Here is a 23,929-nt window from a genome sequence, read left to right on the forward strand (position 1 = left end):
AAATTTAGCGAACATAGGTAAACAGAAATAGCATTCAGTAGTCCGTCTTGTACATGACTCGCAATCCATTAAACATGTCAGTGACTAACATCACTTTAGTAAACATTATAAAGATAAATTAGAAATAATTTCCTAGCTCTTTAAATTTTCTGATAAAGCAAAAAGTTAACAATAAGCTATTATAACTAAAAGTAGTAAGCATTTCAAATTTTCCTTGCATGTATACATTTCTACTTATATTGTAGTGTAAAATAGCTGTCTTTGAAATCTGTACAATACTTCACATCTTCAAATCATTCATTTTTCAATTCAGGTTTTGTTTTGTCAAAATGGCAACAATATTTCAAGGGCACAATTAATATTTAGACTGATGTTTCAAATAAATAATTTGTCAGTTGTCAATTGAGTTAGTTTAGAATGTATGGTTAGTGCAAATGTAGCATGTTGCAAAAATAATATAGCAATAACCCATGCCTGGGTGTGGGTAATGCTGGATTTACCCACGGTTGGCGTGGTTTGGTCACGAGGGTGAAGTGGGTCATTGCTATTATACAATGACATTATTTAAGAAAAAAATAATTACTTTTCTTAATATAATAATATAATATATAAGTATAATGCCTCATTGCTGCCCTTCCGCAGCTGTCTGGTATTCTGTGGCAGTTCTGATGTACTGCGCATGCGTATGCCTAAGCAGTACATCAGAGCTGTGGGCAAAAGCAATGGAGAAAGCAAGATCTCTGTTGCTTTTTACTGTTTCGCTATGTTAAATGGGTTTAACATAGTGAGACAGCTTTAAAAAAAGCAACAGAGAATCTCCGTTGCTTATTTTAAAGCTGTCTCGCTATGTTAAACCCATTTAACATAGCGAGACAGGTTTAAAAAAAGCAACGGAGAAAGCAAGATCTCCGTTGCTTTTTACACACTGTCTCGCTATGTGAAAGGAGTTTAACATAGCGAGACAGTGTTTTAAAAAAGACTTATACTCATGGAAAAAGTCCGGGCGACCAGACCTTTTTCCATTAGTATAAGTCGATTTACAATGTGCACGCTGACCAATCAGGTGGACGTTTTGGAATATTAATGGGGGGTCATGGTATAATATGTATTTTTTCATGTGCTCTAGAGACTGTCATATGCAAGTAACATATATAATGTAGCATATATAGAGCAGATAGCCTATGACTTCAGGTTGTTAAAGTAAATTATGCTTATTAATCAGGCAGTTCCATTTAAATTCACAAGTAATTTGGGAACATTTCAGTTGAGTTTCCAGGAATGTGTAGTCCAATGTGAGTAACTGAGTCCACTTTTCCTCATAAACATATGTCACAATTCATTAAACTAAGCAGAGTCTAACATCTGTCTAATAATCATTATAAAGACAAAGAATAGTAATTTCCTAGCTCTTCAAACTTTCTGATATCGCAAAATGTTGACAGTAAGCTATTTTAACTGGAAGACTAAAACATTTCAATACTTCCTTATGAATATACATTTTTACTTTTACTGTAGTGTCAAGAACTGTCTTTGAAATCTATGCATTACTTCACTTCTTTCAAGTCATTCATTTTACAGTTCACATTATATTTTGTCAAAATGTCAATAGCATTTCAAGGGCACATTTAATATTTAAACTGATATTTTAAATGAATAGCTATCAGTTGCCAAGAGAGTTTGTACAGAGTGTGAGGTAACTGCAAAAATAACATGTTGCAAAAAGTAATATTTATCTTTTCATGTGCTCTAGATACTGTCAGTTTCAAGTAACATATAAAATGTAACTTTTACAGTGCAGACAGCTTGTGGAATCAGCATGTTAAAATGAGTAATACTTTTTAATCAAGCAGCTACATTTCAGTGCACATGTAGTTTGGGAACATTTCAGTTGTGTTTCCAGGAATATGTAATCCTATGAGGATAAATCATAAAATATATACAAATAATCCTATTATGTATTTATTTTACCTTGTTAGGTTGTTTTCCATTTTAATAACTAAACACCATTACTTTTTCTTATTATTTGTTATCTGTGAGGCTAAATGCACTTTGCAGATTCACAGTGTCCTTAGAAACTGCAGCAATTGTTTACTGTTGCTATGGCAATGCAAATAGAATGTGAAGAAAGCTTCACTTCTCTTAACCAACAGTACACCCCCCCCCTTTTTTTTATGTATTTGTTAATACTAAAAGGAAATAATTCAAAGGACATATGTACATGAATGGCACATTTAAGAATTAATCACGAACATGTCCCAATCCCAATAAACATGACAGTGACTATCATTAATCTAATAAATATTGTAATAACAATTAATTAAGTTCACTATTCCAATTAGTCTACCTTAAAACTAGATTATTTTAGACTATTATTTATCTATGTATAGATAGTGAGTTATTAAATATGTAGAGACTATATTAGTATAGTAAATAGGAGAGAATTTAGAAAGGGAGACAAGATGCAGTTAAAATAAATAATGAGAAAAGAGAGAAGAGAGAAAGAAAGGAGAACATTAAGAGAAAATAGACATATACTATGTATCTTGATTTATAGTATAAATATTTTGTGTGCTATATAACCCTCCTTCTGTGAAAGAAAAGTACCCTATTTTACATACCTGAGGTAATGTGAAAACTCTCATGTGTCATTTATTTTCAAAAAATATAGATAAAGATTCCAGTAGTTAGTTACCTTTGTTTTAAAATTCCAAGCAGTAAAATTGATCCCTTAAAGTAATGTTAAAATAATTCATATTATAGTCGATGCTTTGAGAGATTTGGCTGTAACAGTATCAGTCTTTTGCTTCTTCTTTTTGACATCTGTCCAGACATTTGTTTCTTTTGTTCTCATGAGAGAAGGTGACATCCAATCCATATCTTCTGGTAAAGTAATCACATTATTAGTTTTAATAAATGAAGAGGCTTCCTCGAAGTCAATAAAAGTCCTCATCTCGTTGGCATACAGTATTCTTATCTTAGCTGGATATGCAAGTTGTGCCTTGATGTTATTTTGTTTCAGAAACTTTATCATTGGCCACACTTTTTTCCTTTGTTCCATTATTTTAGATGAATAGTTGTTATCAAATCTTATCAGGCTCTGTTTATATTTTAGAAGTGCCTTCCTCCAAGCAAATCTTAAAATCAGTTCCTTGTCTAAGTATGAAAGAAAATTGATAAATATTGACCTAGGAGGGGAGTTTGAGTTAGTGACAGGTTTCCCAAGAGCTCTGTGTGCCCTTTCAATGCCAAAGGAAAGTCCTTCTTTTAAATTTAAAAAGTCAGGGATCCGGCTTGATAAAAAGGAAATAATATCCTCACCTTCTGTGTTTTCAGGTAATCCGAAAATCCTGATGTTATTTCTCCTTTCCCTATTTTCCAAGTCATCTACTTTATTAACCAACCAAGTGTTTTCTTTAAGAAGCATTTCTTTCTGTGTTTCCTCTTCCTTAAGTCTGCTTTCTAAGTCATTTAGAGAAACCTCTATTCCTGTTATCATTGTCTGGTGTTATTGTAGTATTTCCTTGATGGTGTCAGCCTGGTTTTTGACTGCTTGTTTTAAGATTTTCCAGGTTCTCTTTAAAATCAGCCATCTTCAAAGACAACTCCTGCAGGGTAGATGCCATCTGCTGTAGTTTCTTCTTTAAGGCAGCATCCTGGTGAGAATTCTTTGAGTTGCTCATTTTAACAAGTGAATATATCTCCAAGCTTTTTGACAGGAAATTATTTATAAAACATCACCAAAGTTTCTAATTATGTAAATGAGTCCTTTATCTATAAGATTTTATACTTTGAAGAAAAAAAAATATTTTTTCCTGTCTTATTTAACTAGTTATATGGAGCTCTAAAATACTGCTTTCAGTTAGCCATTCAGGCTCCACCCCCCCCCCAGAGATAATGATATTATGAAATGTGAAGGGCAGAGCCTTACTGATTTGAAACAGTATGAACATTTTGCTATATACTGCTTTATTTCTACTTTCGACTAGTTTTCAATATGTGTAGTCTGTCATTTATAAAGAATGTACTCAAAGTAATACCTCTCTCATTAAATGCTGTATATTTCCTGGATTGTGTGTGACATAATTAAATGGCTTCATATTAGCTTCACAGCTCCAAGTTCCAGACTTTCTAGTCTGTTTGGAGGAACATCTGCTGAAACTAGGTTAATGTACAAAAAATGGTGGAGATATATATATATATATATATATATATATATATATATATATATATATATATATATATATAATCTGTGCAGACACACACACACACACACACACACACACACTTACACAAATATACAAATAGACAGGTTTACATAAAAGTGCCTGAATCACAGACTATTTTGAACAGAATGCATAAAGACTCAATATAAGTTTGGTTTCTAAGCATGTACCAGTAATGCTTCCTATGTTTTGGGAAATTTTCCCTTCTTCATCTTTGTGTGATTATGGAGTTTAAATACATAAGTTTGGGGAGTACAAGGTGGTTGTCCTTCTCATGGGGGTGCAGTGGGGGCTCGACCCCATGCAAAACAAATTGAGTGATGTGGTCCGTTGGTGTTTTGTCAGCCAGTGTTCATAGTGGATCCCAGAGCAGAAGCAACATCTAATGGGTTCAGGTTTTGATGTCTGCTAGAGGAGGCTTGATATCAGTAGCTCTTGGTGATTCCTAATAAGACTTGCAAGACTTTTTGAAGATTATGAGAAAAAAGTGGATTATAATAAAATTCTGGGAAGAAAAACACAAAATGGCAAAATATTTGCTGATATGTTCATGGTTTAGTTTACACTGTAAGTGACATTGTTTTACTCATTATATAATAGAGTTCTCTGTTGTTTTTTATATTGCACAATCAACAGAATGATTTTGTTATATTTCAGGTTTTCTGATTTTATTTTGCTTGTTTTTTGATACAGAACTTTACCAAATGAGTGTTCCGGAATCTGCTCCAGTTGGTTCCTCTGTCGGGCGTGTTCTTGCAAAGGATTTGGATGAAGGGATCAATGCTGAAATCAGATACACCATAGTGGATGGAGATGGCATAGATGTATTCAACATCAGCACTGATCATGCCAGTCAAGCAGGCATCATCACAATTAAAAAGGTAATAACCTCATGATACCTACACGGAGCTCTGAAACCTGATGACTGGTCTATGTCTCTAGCTGGTTGTCAGTGCTTATGTAACATTTATATTTTCAAACGTGAGTGGGTCTCTTCATAATGATTTCATGAGAAAAATGTAAAACCTTTTCCAGATGCTATGGTTGAAACATGTGGAATAATAAAGATTATATGTTAGCTTCAGTGTTCAGTAGGTATGGAAAAATGCCTGAATGCAGTATTAGCATGCATTGTGTGGATTTTGGACACTGTGCACAGACTTTGGAGGAGCCAGTTTGGATAATGTAATTGAGTATATGACTACAAAATCATTTATCCCTTGAGAACAAAATGGGAGACTGAGCTGTACTGGTAATAGTGTGCGGACTTATAGCATATATAATAGCATACCTCCGGCTGTTCCCTTATCACTAACAGTCTGACTGTGCACTGAGTTATTTTCAAATCCATATAAAAAATAAATCATGCGAGCTAACTTTAATTTCTTAGGAGCATGATTTTCCATGTCAGCTATTTCAATAATTAAATGTAAGCCAGTGGTAATGGTGTCGACAGAAGAGGTTTAGTTTCAAAGTCAAATAAGAGTGATGTCACAAAAAAAAGAATGCAGTAAATCCACAGACAAGAAATTAAAGAGTGAAGTAAATTAGATTTATTTTTCTGACAGCCTTTGAATTTTGAGAAAAAAAAGAGCTATACTTTGAAAGTGGAAGGAGCCAACACCTACCTTGAGCTGCGATTCCTAAGCCTAGGTCCTTTCCAAGACACAGCTACAGTTCACATCAGTGTGGAAGATGTGGATGAGCCACCAGTGTTTGACTCAAGCTTTTACTTTGTGGAGGTTTCTGAAGAGGTAGAAATTGGGACCATTATTCAGTCTATACTTGCAAGAGACCCTGATGTGGCAAATGATTCCATTAGGTATGTAATATATTGAGAAAGCAATTTTTGAAATGTTATAATCAAATTCTTACCAATTTTATATAATATTCTGCATTGCTGTCCTTGTTCTGTAATTTCTTTTGTTAAGATAAACCTATAAAACTATGTGTAAATTATTATGAATATTAATTTTAAAGTATGGCAATTAATTTTACCAGAACAAATATGTGTTGTCTGTGTTATTAGGTGGCTTCATAGTTTTCTGTCATTTTCCTTGCCATTTCTCTAGATGAGACATTAAACTGAGGCTCCCTCTGCCAATGGTAAATGTGAAAGATCTTATGGCACTTAAAAGAGTAGGGGTCCTTTATTAAATACGTTATTTGCAATATCTACATTATTTTCGTATTATACACTATTCACAATTATTTACAATCTTTAACAATCATTCCATTATTTATAAAGCTTTATATATAATTTATCTTCATATGCATTCATTTTAAGTCCCCCACCCATTTACCCGTAGACAGAATCTGATATTTTGCATTATTTCTGCTAATATCCATTTCCAGTAAATTTTATCTTATACAATATTCCATATTGTTCATATAATATAAAATATCTGTCTATCAATTCTCTTGACATATTCTCTTCTTTTACCTTTATAGTACCATATTCCAACATGTCCATGCTTATATTTTCCACTTTCTTAATTCCCTCCAAGTATCACATTACTTTTGCCGTAATTTCCTCACCCTTTTACATTTTAAAAAGACATGTTCCACTGTTTCAACTTCTTCACTATACTTATATATTATTTCTTCCATTTTTTATATGGCATGTTTGCTTTCACTTGCAATTTTTTATTGATAATCTCCATAAAAAGTCTTTACATTTTTTATATTTTTACACAATTCTATTCTCACTCTTATCATTTTAACATTTCCTTCCTCAATTTTATTCCCATAGATAAATATGATAATATTTGTGCTATATTTATTTTACTAGCGACTATGTTCATGACTAATGTGAATACACTTGCTGGACATCCCTGTCCTACACCACGTTTTATGTCTTTCTCTTGATTTAACTATCCATTCACTAAAACTTTTACTTTATTCTTTTCATGTGCTGTAGTAAAGAGCTTTTGTAACCTGCTTCCATTATGTCTCATAAAAATTGCATATTGTATCTTGTCCAATATCTTATTCAAGTCACCTGCCATGACTTTAACTTCTGTTTTCCTATTCATTATGTCACCCACTATTTCTCTATCAGTAACTCTTTACTTTTTTTCCCTTTCTGCCAAATATTGTATTGTCTACTATTATATATAATTTATTTTATAAAAATATTGTTATTAGTACTATTCAGTACTATCTTCTCCAATTTCTTATATCTTCTTTTTCGCTTTCTTTTCTATATAAACTTCCTAACTGCCATACATATTTCCCTTTGACTAAAACCTTCCTCTAACCATCTAACCATTCATGTAACACTTCTTCTGCCAATCTAACATATCTCTATACATATAATATTCTATCCTCATCTGGTCCTGTCCCAAAATCTAGATTCACTAACCTTAAGGTATTATTTAATTTCTCCAATGTAATTTATTTTTCTGTTTCTTTATTATCATATTCTGTTAGTTTTTAACTTTCCAATTTAGTTTTCTTTTTATCTTACTTTCCTTAAATGTATTTTCTATGTATTCTTTTACTACCTTCATTATTTTTGTTGACTTTTGACAATTTCTCATTTTTCATTTCTCTTATTACCCTTTTATTTTATTTTACTATACTACTCAGATAATGTGTCACTTCTTTCCTTTTCCCTTGTAGAATATACCTTTGTTTAAACAAATGCCTTTTAATCTTTTCTTGGTTCATCTCCTATATTTCTTTCTGTCTGTCACAGAATTATTTCTTGTTTCTTATCACACCTGCAAATGCATTGTTACTTACTTCTTTATATATATATATATATATATATATATATATATATATATATATATATATATATATTTCTTTTCCTCTTTTTATGTATTGCCATTTTTGGCATTTTTTTTACATTCTTTATGCCATTTACATTTATTGATAGAATTCTCAGTTTTACATTTATTTATTTTCTTGTCTTTATATTTATATTCTCCTGCTTGTTAAACATTCCCTTTCTTCTTTTCTTTCATGCCTAAACCAATTCATTTTTCTTTTCTTTTACCCTTTTCCCAATGGATTTTTCCCTTTCATTATATTGCAATTCATCTCTTCTTCTTCACTTACTTCTGACATACCCTCTACCATTTTACTATTTCCCCTTCTTCTGGTTCAATATTATTTGTCATTGTCTGTTTATCGTGCTCTTTTTCGTGTTATTGTTATATTTCTTCTTGTTCTGTCTCATGTTCAATCTCTTACCTTCTAATTACTTTCTCCTTCCCTTCTTTAATATTTTCCTTACAATCCATCTGTAACTGACCTATTTTTTTTCACATTTAAAACATTTCAATTCACATATTTTTGTACCATGACACACTTTCTCACAAATGCAACATTTCTTTTATCACAATTGTTAATTAAATGATCCCTTTTTCCACAAAAAAATAACCATTTTTGTTGCCCTAATATTTCACTGTACCTTTGTTTCCATCTACTTTTATTTTGTTTTGAATATGCACAATGTTTTCATTTTCCATTTTTAATACAACACTACATTCCTAACCCCTGTCCATAAACTTCTATTAAATAAATTTCAGTAATGTCTAATGTGTCTTTACACACAGACTTCAAGTATTCCTTACTACCTCTTTTTCCACTTCAGTTCAACATTGCACATATATTTTCTTTTTTGTTTCTCTATTAAATACTTGTAATACGTATAACTTCCAAGGGTTACAGTATTTTGTTGATTAATATTGCCCCAAAAACTTTTCCATACATTGCAAAGATTCAAATATAATGTAACAAAATATCTTTATTAATATGAATAAATGCTCTTACCTCTTGTGGAGACATGCCTAATGGTGATATTACATTGTCCCAGCTACCATAAATGTCTAATCCTTTTTTTTTCTTTGCTACTTATTCTTACGAAATACTTATTTCTTTCTTGCATCTATCTTTTCTTTTCTCCTTTCTCCAACTTTTACTGTATCTGCATAAGACTTTTCTTCTCCTTCACCACTTCTTCTACTTATTCTTCCTGTATTCTGTCCAATATCTCAGCCAACAACACTGCTCTCTCAATTTTTGGTTCACTCTGTACCATAAGATACTTCAATGCAACATCCCACGACCCTCCTAACTGGAGGGCTGTAATAATACATCCATTCTAGCTCTCGCCTATACCCTCAAACAACTGCTGTTAAAAAAATGATCTGTGAGTATTGTAAAGATTCGACCAACTTCATTATTTCACTAACATTCTTGTTACCCTTCTCACTACATGTAAACTCCTTTCCTGAAGGCTCACTTGCCTTCCTGTTCTCCATACCTCCAATCAACTCCTCCTGTGAAGGCTTGACTGCCTTTGCACAATCCAGTCTCTCCATCTCACTCTTTTACTCTGATTCCTCCTTACAACTTTGTTGTTTCTCCAACTGAAACAACTTCTCATCACTGCCACATATTCCTTGTTCATCTGACATTTCTCCATGCTTCTCTGTGCTACCACTGTGCCTGGACCTGGAAGCAGGAAGTGTACCTACAAAATGCACCCCCTCTCACTAAAACAGTAGGGGAAGTCTTCGCAGTTTCTTGGCTAAATTTCCCTTAGATAGTATGAACTGAATACCACCTCAACCCCCCCCCCCCGAAAAGAGTCCGTTGACATAGTGTTACTAACCCAATCAAGAGCAAATAAAATACATTTGTCTTTAATGCTGCAACTGATATTCACATCTATTACGGTAACTCTGAAAATATGTGCCTGCAGCGAGTGGCTAGAATACAAGGAATAAGTAAGAGCTAGGCTAGGGTATAGGTTTAATATTGTGCATATTTGGTATTGTTTCCTGTATGTGTGTGTGTGTTGGTGACAAATTGTGTGTGTGTGTGTGTGTGTGTGTGTGTGTGTGTGTGTGTGTGTGTGTGTGTGTGTGTGTGTGTATGTGTGTGTGTGAGTGTGCATATACGCAAGTGTTAGTGGCTTAGGGCTAGATAAGAGGATAGATTTAGTGCTGTCTTTTTTGTGTTTGCATGTGTGTATGTGTGTATGTGTGTGTGTGTGTGTGTGTGTGTGTGTGTGTGTGTGTGTGTGTGTGTGTGTGTGTGTGTGTGTGTGTGTGTGTGTGTGTATGTGTGTGAATCTATCTGCGTATTTCTGTGTGCATTGGTGCATGTGGTCTTCTTCTTCTCTTTCGGCTGTTCCTGTTAGGGGTCGCCACAGCGGATCATCTGTTTCCATTTCTTCCTGTCCTCTGCATCTTGCTTTGTCACACCAAACTCCCTGTCCTCTGCATCTTGCTCTGTCACACCAACCACCTGCATGTCTTCTCTCACCACATACATGTTGCTGCATGTGGCGTGTGTCTGAATTTCTTGTTTAGTGGTAATATTACAGATAGAGTTTTGGTAAAGTAAGTTGCAGGGTTAGGGTCAGGAACAGAGGCAGGTTTATGGTTAGGATTATCACACATTAATAAGGTAGTGCACATTCTTTTAACCATTAAATGCAAGCCTGTGAAAGTAAGAGTAGAATGACTGCAAATCCAATGGATATGACTTGCTTCCCAAATAGAAAGAGCAACATATATATCTTGAATGGCAGTGACTTAAGGCAGGTTCAATAACTGTCCACCCTAACTATAATGGGAAATTGTTTTCTCTTTTGTAAGGGCTATTTTTAATGATGCCCAGAATAATTAGTATTTAGAGTAGATTAGTCATACTGTCTGTCCTCATGTGTAAAAGCAGTTATTAATTTGGTAGTCGATGAAGATCAGTGAAGATTTATGGAAAGATGCATTTTAAGTATAATTGAATGGGCCATTTATTATAAGAAATATAAGAGCATCTTATATATGTTAATGTTGGTCTGGGAAATACTGATAGTGGTTACTGAAATCACTGGAATTTTGTTGTTGCATGATGCCAGGGAATAGCTTAGCATGCTTATGGTTGCCATCTGCTACAAGTAACTAGTTGTTTTTCTGAAATTGCTTTGCTATTTTTTTACTTTTATCCTGCAGTGGTATGAAGTATATTCGGTTGGCTCAGTTGAAATGAATTCAGGTGTATTACAGTGCTATCAAGACAGCTAGCCCCTTGGTGATAAATTGTTTCCAAGATCTGTATGTCATCGCCACATTGGCTCTAACTTCAGGAGTAATCCACCTTTGTGAATCTGATTTTAAACAAAATTGTATTCTTTTTGCAGTTTTTTTGAGTAAAAGTAGGAAAATATCATTGAGCAATTGTCCTGCCATGTCCACACATAGGTGGAGTTACAATCAATTGCAGTTAACATTTCCACTATAATTACTTTAGGATTTGCTGTGCATTTCTGGGCTCAGTCTCATAGAAAAATGGTACCTACAGATAGCCATATTACATTACCTTCAAGCAAACAAGGGGTGTGAGAAATCAGCAGAAGACAGGGGTATCAGGTAGAAGGCTGAGAGGTATAAGAAAACGCATTGGCGAAGTAGAAGGTCAAAAGTTATTGTTAATATACAGCTGGCAAGCCTCCATCTAGCGTTCACTGTCTAGTGCTAGAGAATTCATAAACATAACACAGACAGAATGATGGGTTCTAAGTAACACAAAAGAACTGCTTCATGGTTTTCATCGGAAGCTAAATGAAGACAGGGTAAAACAATAGTTCGATGTGTATAGACTAGAGAACATGAAAGGAATGTTTAAGCATGTTAGGAGAATTCCACAGAGTTCATGAAAATAAGACCATGATATAAAAAGGGGATGTATGTAAGGAAGTGAACACAGTTTGAAGATACTGTATGGATATTGCTGGGAGATGTTAAGGATGTTTTTCACAATGAGAATTCTGATGGATGATTTAAATGGAATTTCTAGCATCAAAAACAGTAATTTTCTGGTCCAGTTAAGGTAGACATAGCTTAGGAAGAATTGCAGAAGGGAAAGGGTGATGAGTGGAATAGCTGTAAATAAGTGAAAAGATAATATATGAGCTAGAGGAGTTAAAAGGTAAGAGGATATGGAAAGAAAACAGTGTATAGATTTAGTGAGTATATGTAATGTGCACGTTAAATTCAGTTTAGTATTTGTATAAATTATGTGAAATATATGAAATTAAATGATTCCCTTTTATTGCTAATCTTCTTAAACAACATCCTAGGTGTTTTAATTTTACTGTATGTGTACATTTTAACTTAAGATTACATAATCTTAACTTACGGTTATATAATTCTGCCAGTCATCCTACTGCAGGATCTACCATCTTAGCTCCGGGCTCAAAACATGATCCTTCGTCATTGGTTCACTCTTTCCCTGAATTGAGAAAAATGGCACCTAATGCATGAGGCATTGATGTCCTTCACAGTTAATAAATTCTCTTCACTTTACAAGAGTACATCAATAACTCATTAATTATATAAGACTTTCTTCACACTTTACAGGGATCTATTCCCTAACATATATTGTACGTCTTCTTTTTGTTCTCACTAGTGACTGTTGTATGTTTATTGATAACTTTTTTGATATCTTTATTGATATACAGTGTCACCCTTATTTTTATTTACTTGTTCTGTGGTGAGTGCATGCTGGGATTTTGCTATACTGTCTGCTGATCACTATTGAATAACATAGTTTGATTGGTCACCTCTGTTATATACAGAACAATGCCATTTATGATGAGTTATCCATGTTACCTCCCAATAGGTACTCCATTGACAGAAGCAGTGATCCAGAGAGATACTTCTATATTGACATCATCTCAGGTGCTCTAATGACTGCAAGACCCCTGGACCGAGAATCTATTTCTTGGCACAATATCACCATCTTGGCTATGGAGATGAGTAAGTATAACTGATATTTACTGCTTCCATTTAAAGCCAGTGCTGGTTGTATAAATGTTAACTGCAGTGCAACACCAGAATGAAGCCTTTACGGAAAAGTGCTGAGAAAGATTCTTATAAAAGCATTGATAATGTCTTTGCTTTAGTTGATGAACCTCTGCTTATGACTTTTGCAGTTTCAGTAATCTGCCTTCAGAATTACAGCTATCAGTCTTTGAGGCTACAAGAAATGGAGTATAGACCATAAACACTCCAGTTCATACCATCCTATCTTAGTCCTGAGGCATAGCTGCAAGTAATTTATAACTATATGAGCAGTTATGCACTCTAGAATCTTGCTATCTTCGATGCATTATGATCAGACTGGATTTAGCTGAAGACAGTCTACTTTTGGCAACCTCCTTAAGACATCTTTGATAGATGGACAAGCTAATAAGTCATCTGTTCCATTTCTTCTCATTAGCTTGGACACTGTGAAGACATTTAATAGAACTTTTTATTTCAGGTTTTGGTAGGATCACCCCCTGTCCATTTTTTCCAGACTATTTAGAAATCAAAACAATTGTGTGGCAGTCTGGAAAATACTGTAGAAACTCTAGTATTCTGTTAAAAAAAGTCAGACTATCAGAGTTTGTTAAATTTCCAATTCCATGGTATTTTTATTTAAAAAATATAACTATCGTGATTAAATTGCAAAGGAAATCAGGACAAAAGGATGTTCCTCCTCCCCCTGATGTGCCTGTGACATTGCAAAATAGATGTAAAGTGGGCACAGCAAGAGGAAGAGATAGGTAAGGTTAAGGGAGGTGCAGGGCACATGGCTTTGGTCCAGTTTGGGGCTCAACTAAATATGGCAACCCTAGGTTTTGAAAAGGATGGAGTCCTGGGTTATTCCTGATAATAATTTACATTTATTTATTCTCAGTCTTTATCACAAATATAGGTGGATATTAAACTGCCCAGCATACAGTTAACAAGATGAACTAGACAATGGTATTCATTAATAGCTCTTCTAAATTCTTTATATATTCAGCAATTAGCTGCTATTGTTCCAAATTCTGACGTTAGGGGCTATCCAACTCGAACTCAGCATATGATATTTTCAGTATACTCAGATAATCTGTTACTGTATTTAACCTACACAAATAGACATCTCTTCTGGGTTTTTCATAAACCTAACACTTTTTAGTGACCTTACAGACTATAAAGTTAATCAGGATAAAGCAGAGTATTAAGGTAAATTATAGCCCGACAGTACGTATTTAAATGAATTCCTGTTCTTGAGAACAATGATCCAAATGACATGTCTGGGCATACCATTCACTAACACTTTACAGAAGACAGTTCTTAATTCTTATAACTCTGTTTTGGCAGAGGCTAAAGATTAAAATGGAAAGGCCTGTGTCCAGATCTCCCGCAAAAAGTCCAAAGGATAAGTTGTTTCCTTCCACCTATACTTCTTTATACCTCAAACGGAATACCTTATTCTTCCCCAAGGGATTAATTCCTGACCATGAAAAGACTTATAACTAACTATTTATAGAGTGGTGGTAAACACTTTACCTTCTTCAGTAGGAGGCTTGGTTCTCTCTTACTATGAACTATATAGTAGCCCAGCTAGATTGAAATCATTATTTGATGGGACTGAGTGCTGTCACTCTTTCTCTTTCTCTCTCTCTCTCTCTCTTTGGTATGGGGTGAGCTACCAATTGGTCAGTCATTTTTAAAATTATCTTGCTGTATGGAGGCTCCATTTAAAAGGAATTGTATTTCAGTGTTGAAGACCATTGGGCACTTCAGAAAATGAAAGCACATGTGTATTACAGAACTACTCACTTTGTCACTGGACAGAAACCTGAGTGTCATGCAGCTGACATTGGTTAGAAATGTGAAAATGCTCCCATTGCTACAATTCTGGAATCAGTTAATGTTGGGAGACTGACTGAGGGCATGGAAGGACTTTTAGAGAGTCTGCAGATCTACACAAGACGATGAAGGGTGATACCACAGCTTGATAAGTTGACTTGGCACAATGAAAATAGGCTCTCTTTAAAAAGGACCCACGTTTATGGATGCAATGCTGAGTTAGCACCTGGGAATCCCCAGGAGAACGTAAAGATGCTGTTTCTAAGATATAGCAGATATTGTGAAAGCAAGATACCATTATACCAACAAATCCAGGGAATGTGGCCTTACGTTCTTCAGAGAATTGGTCTAAAATTATTTTAATTCATAGATATGTTGTAAAGTCAAGGTATTTCTGTTTCTTTTGGTGGTAATGCTTATGCAAATATTTCTACGTGCTCTCTGTACTATCATAGATCTTTCTGAAGTCGTATATGTTGTGTGTTGGATGTGTGGCACGGGGGGGGGGGGGGACTTGGGAGACTTTAGGCACATATTTTGGGTCTGCCCACCCCTACTTACTTTCAGAACTGAGATGCAAAGACACTGCAGTAGAATCTGTTCTGGTAAGGTCATTATTAACCCAGCATTATTCCTAATAGGTTATGACCCCCTTGCTCAGGTTAAATTGGTAGTAAGAAAATATATTGCATGTGCTGTTATTAGTAGGGAAGAAATTGTCACTAGGGAATGTAAATAAAAGGTCCTCCACATATCACAGAAATAGAGAAACTAAAGCAGGAACTCCAAAGGAGAAAAATTAGACTGTCAGGTCCTAACACCAGCAAGAAACTGTTATAAAAATGGTCACATTGGAGACACTGCAAATTTGCTATTATTAATTTATTGAATACCTGGAAAGCAATGTATCATTCTTTTTTTCAATTATCCTGTTACCTCATTCACCTTTTTAACATGGAAGATGCCTACTTTGTTTATATTTGTTTATTATTTGTTGGTAAGCTGTTTCTCAAAAAAAATTTTTTTTTTTTTGTTTTTTTTTTTTGTTTTTTTTTTGTTTAACGAAATGGAGTAAGGTATTGTTGCAAAGCTCTGCAATGAACTCAGTCTGCACAATGTCCTTTCTAGTAAATTAGTTAATTTTCCTTTATGTTAATTTATGAAGTAGAGTCATAGAATGAATATTTCAACATGCAGAAGACAAATACTGAAACCAGTAAAACTAAATCTGCATTAGATCAGTGAGCAGTTCTTTCTGTGCAGGGTTTTTATATCTTCTCTGTGCCATTGCTGGCTTTCATTGGCATTGCCGGTGTCCTCCCATATTTCAAAGGTACATTGTTAGGTGAGGTAACAGTCCTCCAAGCTGATTATATGTGTGTGTATGGTGTACATGAGAGTATCTCTGTGCATCCTGCAATGGAATACCATCTCACAGAGAATTGTTCTCTTCATTATGCATGTTTCTTGCTGGAAATGACTTTGGTTGCCATGCCACAGTGAATAGAATAAAGAATATATCAGAAAATGAATGACTTAGTGAATTAATTAATTAATTAATTAATTAATTAATTAATTAATTAATTAATGGAGGAAGAATATAAGCATGTCAGTTAGGAAGGAAGGAAGGAAGGTCATGTCCACTATACTAATTTGAAATTTCTTAATTTCTGGAACTTAGGAAAATACCCAGTTTTTCATATTGATCTTCCTCTTATATGTGGTAAATAGTTGAATTAGAATATGTATTCAGAGATGATGTCACTGTTTCACCGACCAGTTTGTCAACACTCTCAGAGTTCCATACACTAGATTGTTTTCTTTTCTCTAAGATGCTGCATATCGTTTTTTTTTTTTTGGGGCAAAAGCTGTTTCTAATTGTTGTGTTTATAGAATACTATTTTGGCAAAATAGGGTACCTCTAATTGTTCTACATCCCATGCACATTTTATAATGAATCATGTGGCATGAACTGGAAAAAAATAACTGTTTTATTGATGTTTCTTCATTGCATTACACTTGTTCATTGTGCCTGATAGCTGTAAAGGAACTCACCAGTTCAAGACAGTGTAGAGCAAAGATCTTTGCAGAGTTTTTTCTCCCTTTGTGAACCCCAGCTGACTTTCAACTACCTGCATGCAACATTATGTCTTAAGTGCCCCTGATACTATCTAACTGAAAACACCAATGACAGTTTGAGCAGAGGAAGTGGAATGGTACAGTGTGTAGCATCACATTCTTTAGCCCTAAACATCAGGGGATCTAAGCTGGTTCTGGCTGTCAGGGGATATAACTGGCCCTAAACATCAGGGGATCTAAGCTGGTTCTGGCTGTCAGGGGATATAACTGGCCCTACACATCTGGGGATCTAAGCTGGTTCTGGCTGTCAGGGGATATAAATGGCCCTAAACATCAGGGGATCTAAGCTGGTTCTGGCTGTCAGGGGATACAACTGGCCCTAAACATCAGGGGATTTTCACTGGTCCTGCATATCACGGGATTTACACTGGTCCTGGTTGTCAGAGGACTTACACTGGTCCTTGCTGTCAAGGGATTTATGCTGGTCCTGCACATCATGTGATTTACACTGGTCCTGGCTTTCAGGGGATTTATGCTGGTCTTGCACATCATGTGATTTACACTGGTCCTGGCTCTCAGGGGATTTATGCTGGTCTTGCACATCATGTGATTTACACTGGTCCTGGCTCTCATGGGATTTATGCTGGCCCTGCACATCATGTGATTTACACTGGTCCTGGCTCTCAGGGCATTTACACTTCTCCTGGCTGTCAAGAGATTTACACTGCTCCTACTCATCAGGGGATTTACACTGGTTCTCCTCATCAGGAGATTTACACTGGTCCTGGCTGCCATGGGATTTACACTGGTCCTGGCTGTCAGGGGATTTACACTGGTCCTGAATGTTAGAGGATTAACACTGGTGCTAAATGTCAAGGGAATTACATGGGTCCTGAATTTCACAGGATTTACACTGGTCCTGGCTTCCAGGGTATTTACACTAGTCATGAATGTCAGAGGATTTACCTTGGTGCTGGAAGTCAAAGGATGTACATTGATCATGAATGTCAGAGGATTTTTGCTGGTTCTGAATGTCAAAGGATTTACCCTGGTCCTGCACATCAGGGGATTTACACTGGTCCTACACATCAAGGGAGTTACAGTCGTCCTGCACATCAGGGGATTTACACTGGTCCTGGCTAGGGATTTACACACTGGTACTGGATGGTAGAGGATTTAGACTGGTGCTTGATGGCAGAGGATTTAGACTGGTGCTGGATATCAGGGGATTTACACACTGGTGCTGGATGGCAGAGGATTTACACTGGTGCTGGATGTCAGGGGGATTTACACACTGGTGCTGGATGGTAGAGAATTTACACTGGTGCTGGATGTCGGGATTTACTTACTGGTACTGGATGGCAGAGGATTTACACTGGTGCTGGATGTCAGGGGATTTACACACTGTTGCTGGATGGTAGAGGATTTACACTGGTGCTGGATGTCAGGGGATTTACACACTGGTGCTGAATGGTAGAGAATTTACACTGGTGCTGGATGTCAGGGGATTTACACATTGGTACTGGATGGTAGAGAATTTACACTGGTGCTGGATGTCGGGATTTACACACTGGTGCTGGATGGCAGAGGATTTACACTGGTGCTGGATGTCAGGGGATTTACACACTGGTGCTGGATGGCAGAGGATTTACACTGGTGCTGGATGTCAGGAGATTTACACACTGGTGCTGGATGGTAGAGGATTTACATAGGTGCTAAATGTCAGGGGATTTACACACTAGTGCTGGATGGTAGAGAATTTACACTGGTGCTGGATGTCAGGGGATTTACACATTGGTACTGGATGGTAGAGAATTTACACTGGTGCTGGATGTTGGGATTTACACACTGGTGCTGGATGGCAGAGGATTTACACTGGTGCTGGATGTCAGGGGATTTACACACTGCTGCTGGATGGCAGAGGATTTACACTGGTGCTGGATGTCAGGGGATTTACACACTGGTGCTGGATGGCAGAGGATTTACACTGGTGCTGGATGTCAGGGGATTTACACACTGGTGCTGGATGGTAGAGGATTTACACAGGTGCTAAATGTCAGGGGATTTACACACTGGTGCTGGATGATAGAGGATTTACACTGGTGCTGGATGTCAGGGGATTTACACACTGCTGCTGGATGGCAGAGGATTTACACTGGTGCTGGATGTCAGGGGATTTACACACTGATGCTGGATGGCAGACGATTTACACTGGTGCTGGATGTCAGGGGATTTACACACTGGTGCTGGATGGCAGAGGATTTATACTGGTGCTGGATGTCAGGGGATTTACACACTGGTGCTGGATGGTAGAGAATTTACACTGGTGCTAGATGTCAGGGGATTTACACACTGGTGCTGGATTTCAGGGGATTTATTTTCTATGCCCAAACCTCAGTGGAGCTAGTGATGTCATGTCCATCAGTCCACACAGTGTTTGTTATCAATGTCTCCCATCAAACACAATAGTTTTACTGACAACATGCCCTGTGATTTTGGAACATCCTTATCACTGGGGATGTATCTACATCAGGGGGAGAAGCCCCTTCATCTCAGCAAACCACTCTTTCATAGTCCTGTCTTCCTGGCTCCTTCAGTGCCTTTGTACTTTTTGTTTAAAGCATAACCACCCAGACCCTTCCAGAGTGTTGTTCCAGTACTTCTGTTATGTAAATCGCATTTCATTTCATGTTCAGGTTATCTTTCTAATGTTGATGATCATTCCATTGATGAGCAGTTAATGTATGTGCCTTCTGAAGCATCAGTGGTGACTCTTTAATTCATAATGAAATGCAATGTATCCAGGTCTGATTGATTAACCATAAAGCCCACTAAATAGAATGATTATATATCATGTTATAATAGCAAAGATTAGGCTCTGTATCAGAATTGCAAAACACAAGACTGTAAGTCCTCCCACTCTAAAAACTAAAGTGTAAGTCAGCTAGAACAGCAGCAAACTCTAAAATTCACTGTTATACTTTTCAATTTGCTTTGTGAGAGTTCAGTAACCCTTGACATGGGGATCTGAGCCCATCATCCCTGATAAGTATCTCTCTGTCTCTCTATTAATATATATATATATATATATATATATATATATATATATATATATGTGTGTGTGTGTGTGTGTGTGTGTGTGTGTGTGTGTCTGTGCATGAGTGCGTGTGATGTGCACGCGCGTGTGTGTGTGTATGTGTATATATATATATATATATATATATATATATATATATATATATATATATATATATGTTTCTGTATATGTATGTATGTATGTATAAATGTATAAATATATATATATATATATATATATATATTTTTTTTTTTTTTTTAAACTCCAATGTCACTGTCCCACCAAGCAAGGGGAGTACTGCAGTCTTGCAGTTAGCAAATATTCTGATGTTCATCATGTTTCACTGCTGCAGTCATTACACTTGAGTTATCCTGCCGTCAGGCGGTCCCGCAGTCGGCCAGAGTTCCAAAGTCTTGGTCCGGCGTCGGTTGCTGTCGCTTCTTCCCTGACATCAGTGCGTCAGGGGTATATAAGATGCAGCAGACGCCATTTTCTTCAGTCTTTCTTGCCGCGCGGCGCCCAAAGCAAAAGCAGTTCGCAAGTGCCAGTCGGCCGACTCCTGAGATTTCTAATTTGATTTCAGATCCGAAGTCTTCAATAAAGCTAAGTACCTCATTGGGGAAACTTTTTCTTGCCTAAGACCGATGTCAGTAAAAGTTAATAACTGTATTTCTTGTGGGAAGCAAATACCTCATAAGGATTTTCATTCTTACTGTATTCCATGCCTAGGCCCAGATCACGACGTCACTAGTTGTCAGTTTTGTGCTAGATTTAACAAACGCACTATTAAATGTCGGTTTGATTTTGCACGCTATTATTTTGGCCGAAGGTTTAATTATACCATGCCGTCGGAACAACCGACAACCGGAATTCACAAAAAACACAAAGATAAGGATAAGGACAGGCATCTGAGGCCCAAAACTGATGATGAAGCCTCTTCTAGGCCAGTCGCCGGTTCGCCGGTTCTCATTGAGGCACTTTCACAGCCCCTGACACCCGCTACCTCAGAGCCACAGGCTGCAACCGACTCCCATGTGGAGTTGCCTAGGCCTCTGGATACTCAAGGTGTTGGGCCTATGGAGACTAACACTTCAGATTGGTCCGGAGCCGCTGAGCAGGCTTCGGCTTCTGAGGGTGTTTTCAGACCTACTCAACTTACCATTGCATCTACAGCCAAGTCTAAACCAACTTTAAAGACAAAGAAGCAAGTGCAGAATTCACCTGGACAGGCCTCCATGCCTAAAAAGCAGATGCTCAAAATGGCCGAAGACTTAATTGCTCTGATCAGAGGTACCCATCCCCCTCCTGATAAAAGGCCTAGGCAGGATACAGACTATGATTCCTCTGACCAGATTTCTGTATATTCTGACTCCTCTTCAGACCAGGGATATTCCTTACCCCCCTATGAGGACACTGATGCTGAAGAATCTATTCCTTCAGCCTCTCCTCCTGAGGATTACTCTTTTGGGGAAACTTTGCACACCATGAGGGAGCATTTCCACTGGGAGGGCCAGGATTACTCAGAGTCCAAGAAAAGGCTCAGAGATTTTCTTTTATTGCCTCAACACAGGTCCCTTGAAATTCCGCCAGTGTTGGATATTGTGGACGATGTGTTCTCTGAATCTAGTTTAAATCCAGATTCTTTACCCCCTGCTCCAGTCAAGCCAGACAGGTACTACAGTGTCCCTGACTCACACAAATTTCTTTATAAAAACCCTGCTGCTGACCCAGAAACTATTTCCCAGGGTCCTAAAGGGGTAAAGTCCTCCACAGCTAAAACTCCAGTTCCCTCGGACAGGAATTCCAGAGCATTAGACAGATGGGGGAAGAAAGTTTACACCTCTGCAACTTTAGCAGTGAGGGCTTTAAACTGCCAGTTTCACATGCTTAAATATCAACAATATTTACTGTCTCAGTTAAAACAGAAAATGAGTACAAGTGCAGAACAACCTGATTTTAAGGAAATGCAGGATTTATTGCATGCAGCTGAGCAAGTGGGAAAACATACTTTGCTGTGTGGTTTTGATTCATTAGAAGCTTTTTGTAGAGCAGAAGTTACAGGATCTGTGATTCGAAGGCATGCTTGGTTAAAGGAACAAACCTTACCAGATCATGTCAAGGTGAAATTATTAGATGCTCCTTTACAGCAAGATATTTTATTTGGTGTTAAAGCTGAGGAAGTTTTAAAGAAAATGGAGGATAAGGCAAAATCTATGCAAACAGTAAAGAATTTCTTACAGGTATAGCCACCAAGATTTAGCAGAAATTGGCCTACTAAAAATTGGTCCTTTCCAGTGTCAGGCAGACCACAAAAAGGCAGATACAGATGCCCAAGAGGCAGATCTCAGCCCCAAGGATCTTACTGACCACGACAGTGGGATGCTTCAACTCCCAAAGGAGGTGAGGACAAGTCACAACCTTACAGGAAACAATCTCAATGACTTTCGCCTTCCAATGCCAAACTCTACCCTGTTGGCAGCTCCCTTAGGGGGAAACTAGCACTTTTTTCACAAAACTGACAATCACCCAGGACAAATAAGTGCTGAATATTGTGTCTCAATGTTACAGGTTCCACTTTCACACTTTACCAAGGTTAAAAGGAATGCCAGACCTGCCACAGAATCAATGGGCAGAGGCACAAAAACAAATTACAGCCCTCATGGGCATGAGAGCTATTCAAAAAGTACCTCAGTAGGAACAAGGACAATGTTTTTACTCAAGACTGTTCCTGGTACCCAGAAAGAACAAAGCCTGGAGATGCATTCTAGACCTTTCCACTCTAAATACTTATCTGGATGTTCCGAAGTTCAAAATGTTGACACTACAGCAGCTCCTTTCCATGTTGGGCAAGAAAACTTGGCTTGTTACTTTGGACCTCAAAGAGGCATACCTGCATGTCCCTATCAGACAAAATTGCAGAAGATACCTCAGATTCATAGCTGGTTCAATGCACTACCAATTCTCTGCACTGCCCTTTGGCTTATCTACTGCGCCCAGGGTCTTCACAAAGTGCCTGGCACCAGTAATTGCATTTTGCAGACAAAAAGGAATTCAAATATATCCATACCTGGACGACTGCCTGATTCAAGCAGAGAGCAAGGACATTCTTCTAAAGCATCTGGCATTTGTAAAAATGTTATTAAGTTGCCTAGGGTACACAGTAAACAAAAAGAAATTAAAACTAGTGCCCTCACAAGAGATAATATTCCTGGGTGCCAGCTTAAATACAACGGCCCAGATGGCTTACCTCACGCCAGACAAACAAGGACAACTAACTCAGTATTTTCAATTGATGGCAGCAAAGTCCCAACTCCCTGCAAGAAAAATTCTGCAGGCCTTGGGATACATGGCATCCTGCATACTTCTAATTCCATATGTCAGACTGCATATGAGGAAATTACAATTGTACCAAAAAAGTGTTTGGACTCAACACTTACACAGCTTGGAAACAGAAATACCACTAATTCCCTGCCTGCTACAGGAGTTTCAATGGTGGGCACAGGCATGTCACCTCAACAAGGGTCAGCCTTTCACTCTACCCACAGCCAGGCAGACTCTAACAACAGATGCTTCGGATTACGCCTGGGAAGCACACATGGCAGGAAAATGTATTCAGGGCAAATGGACCACAGACCAACTGCATCTATACATCAATCAAAAAGAGATGTTGGCTGTACAAAATGCCCTAACAGCTTTCAAGGACCTTCTGCATCCAGGACAATTACTTTTAAAGACAGACAACACCACAGTAATGTGGTACATAAACAAGCAAGGGGGCACTCATTCTTACCCCCTATGCAGACAAGCCATGACCTTGTGGAACAAAACTTATCAAGTTCATCTGCAAGCACAATTCCTGCCAGGAAAGAAAAATACTCTGGCAGACGAACTAAGCAGAAACATCATGG

General features: G+C 37.1%; 1 protein-coding gene across 2 annotated transcripts in view; it reads left to right on the top strand.

Annotated features, from left to right (window-relative positions):
- The window catches only part of CDH20 (cadherin 20), a 330,188-nt gene that overhangs the window by 243,618 nt on the left and 62,641 nt on the right, over positions 1 to 23,929 (top strand). For both annotated transcript variants that reach the window (XM_044065173.1, XM_044065174.1), the window contains exons 7-9: positions 4,917 to 5,104; positions 5,792 to 6,045; positions 12,864 to 13,000. In XM_044065173.1, the coding sequence (XP_043921108.1) occupies positions 4,917 to 5,104; positions 5,792 to 6,045; positions 12,864 to 13,000 (579 nt within the window). The remainder of the gene's footprint in view (positions 1 to 4,916; positions 5,105 to 5,791; positions 6,046 to 12,863; positions 13,001 to 23,929) is intronic.

Source organism: Protopterus annectens, chromosome 3.part0 (assembly GCF_019279795.1).
Source record: "Protopterus annectens isolate FY-2018-M chromosome 3.part0, PAN1.0, whole genome shotgun sequence".
Lineage (NCBI taxonomy): Eukaryota > Metazoa > Chordata > Ceratodontiformes > Protopteridae > Protopterus > Protopterus annectens.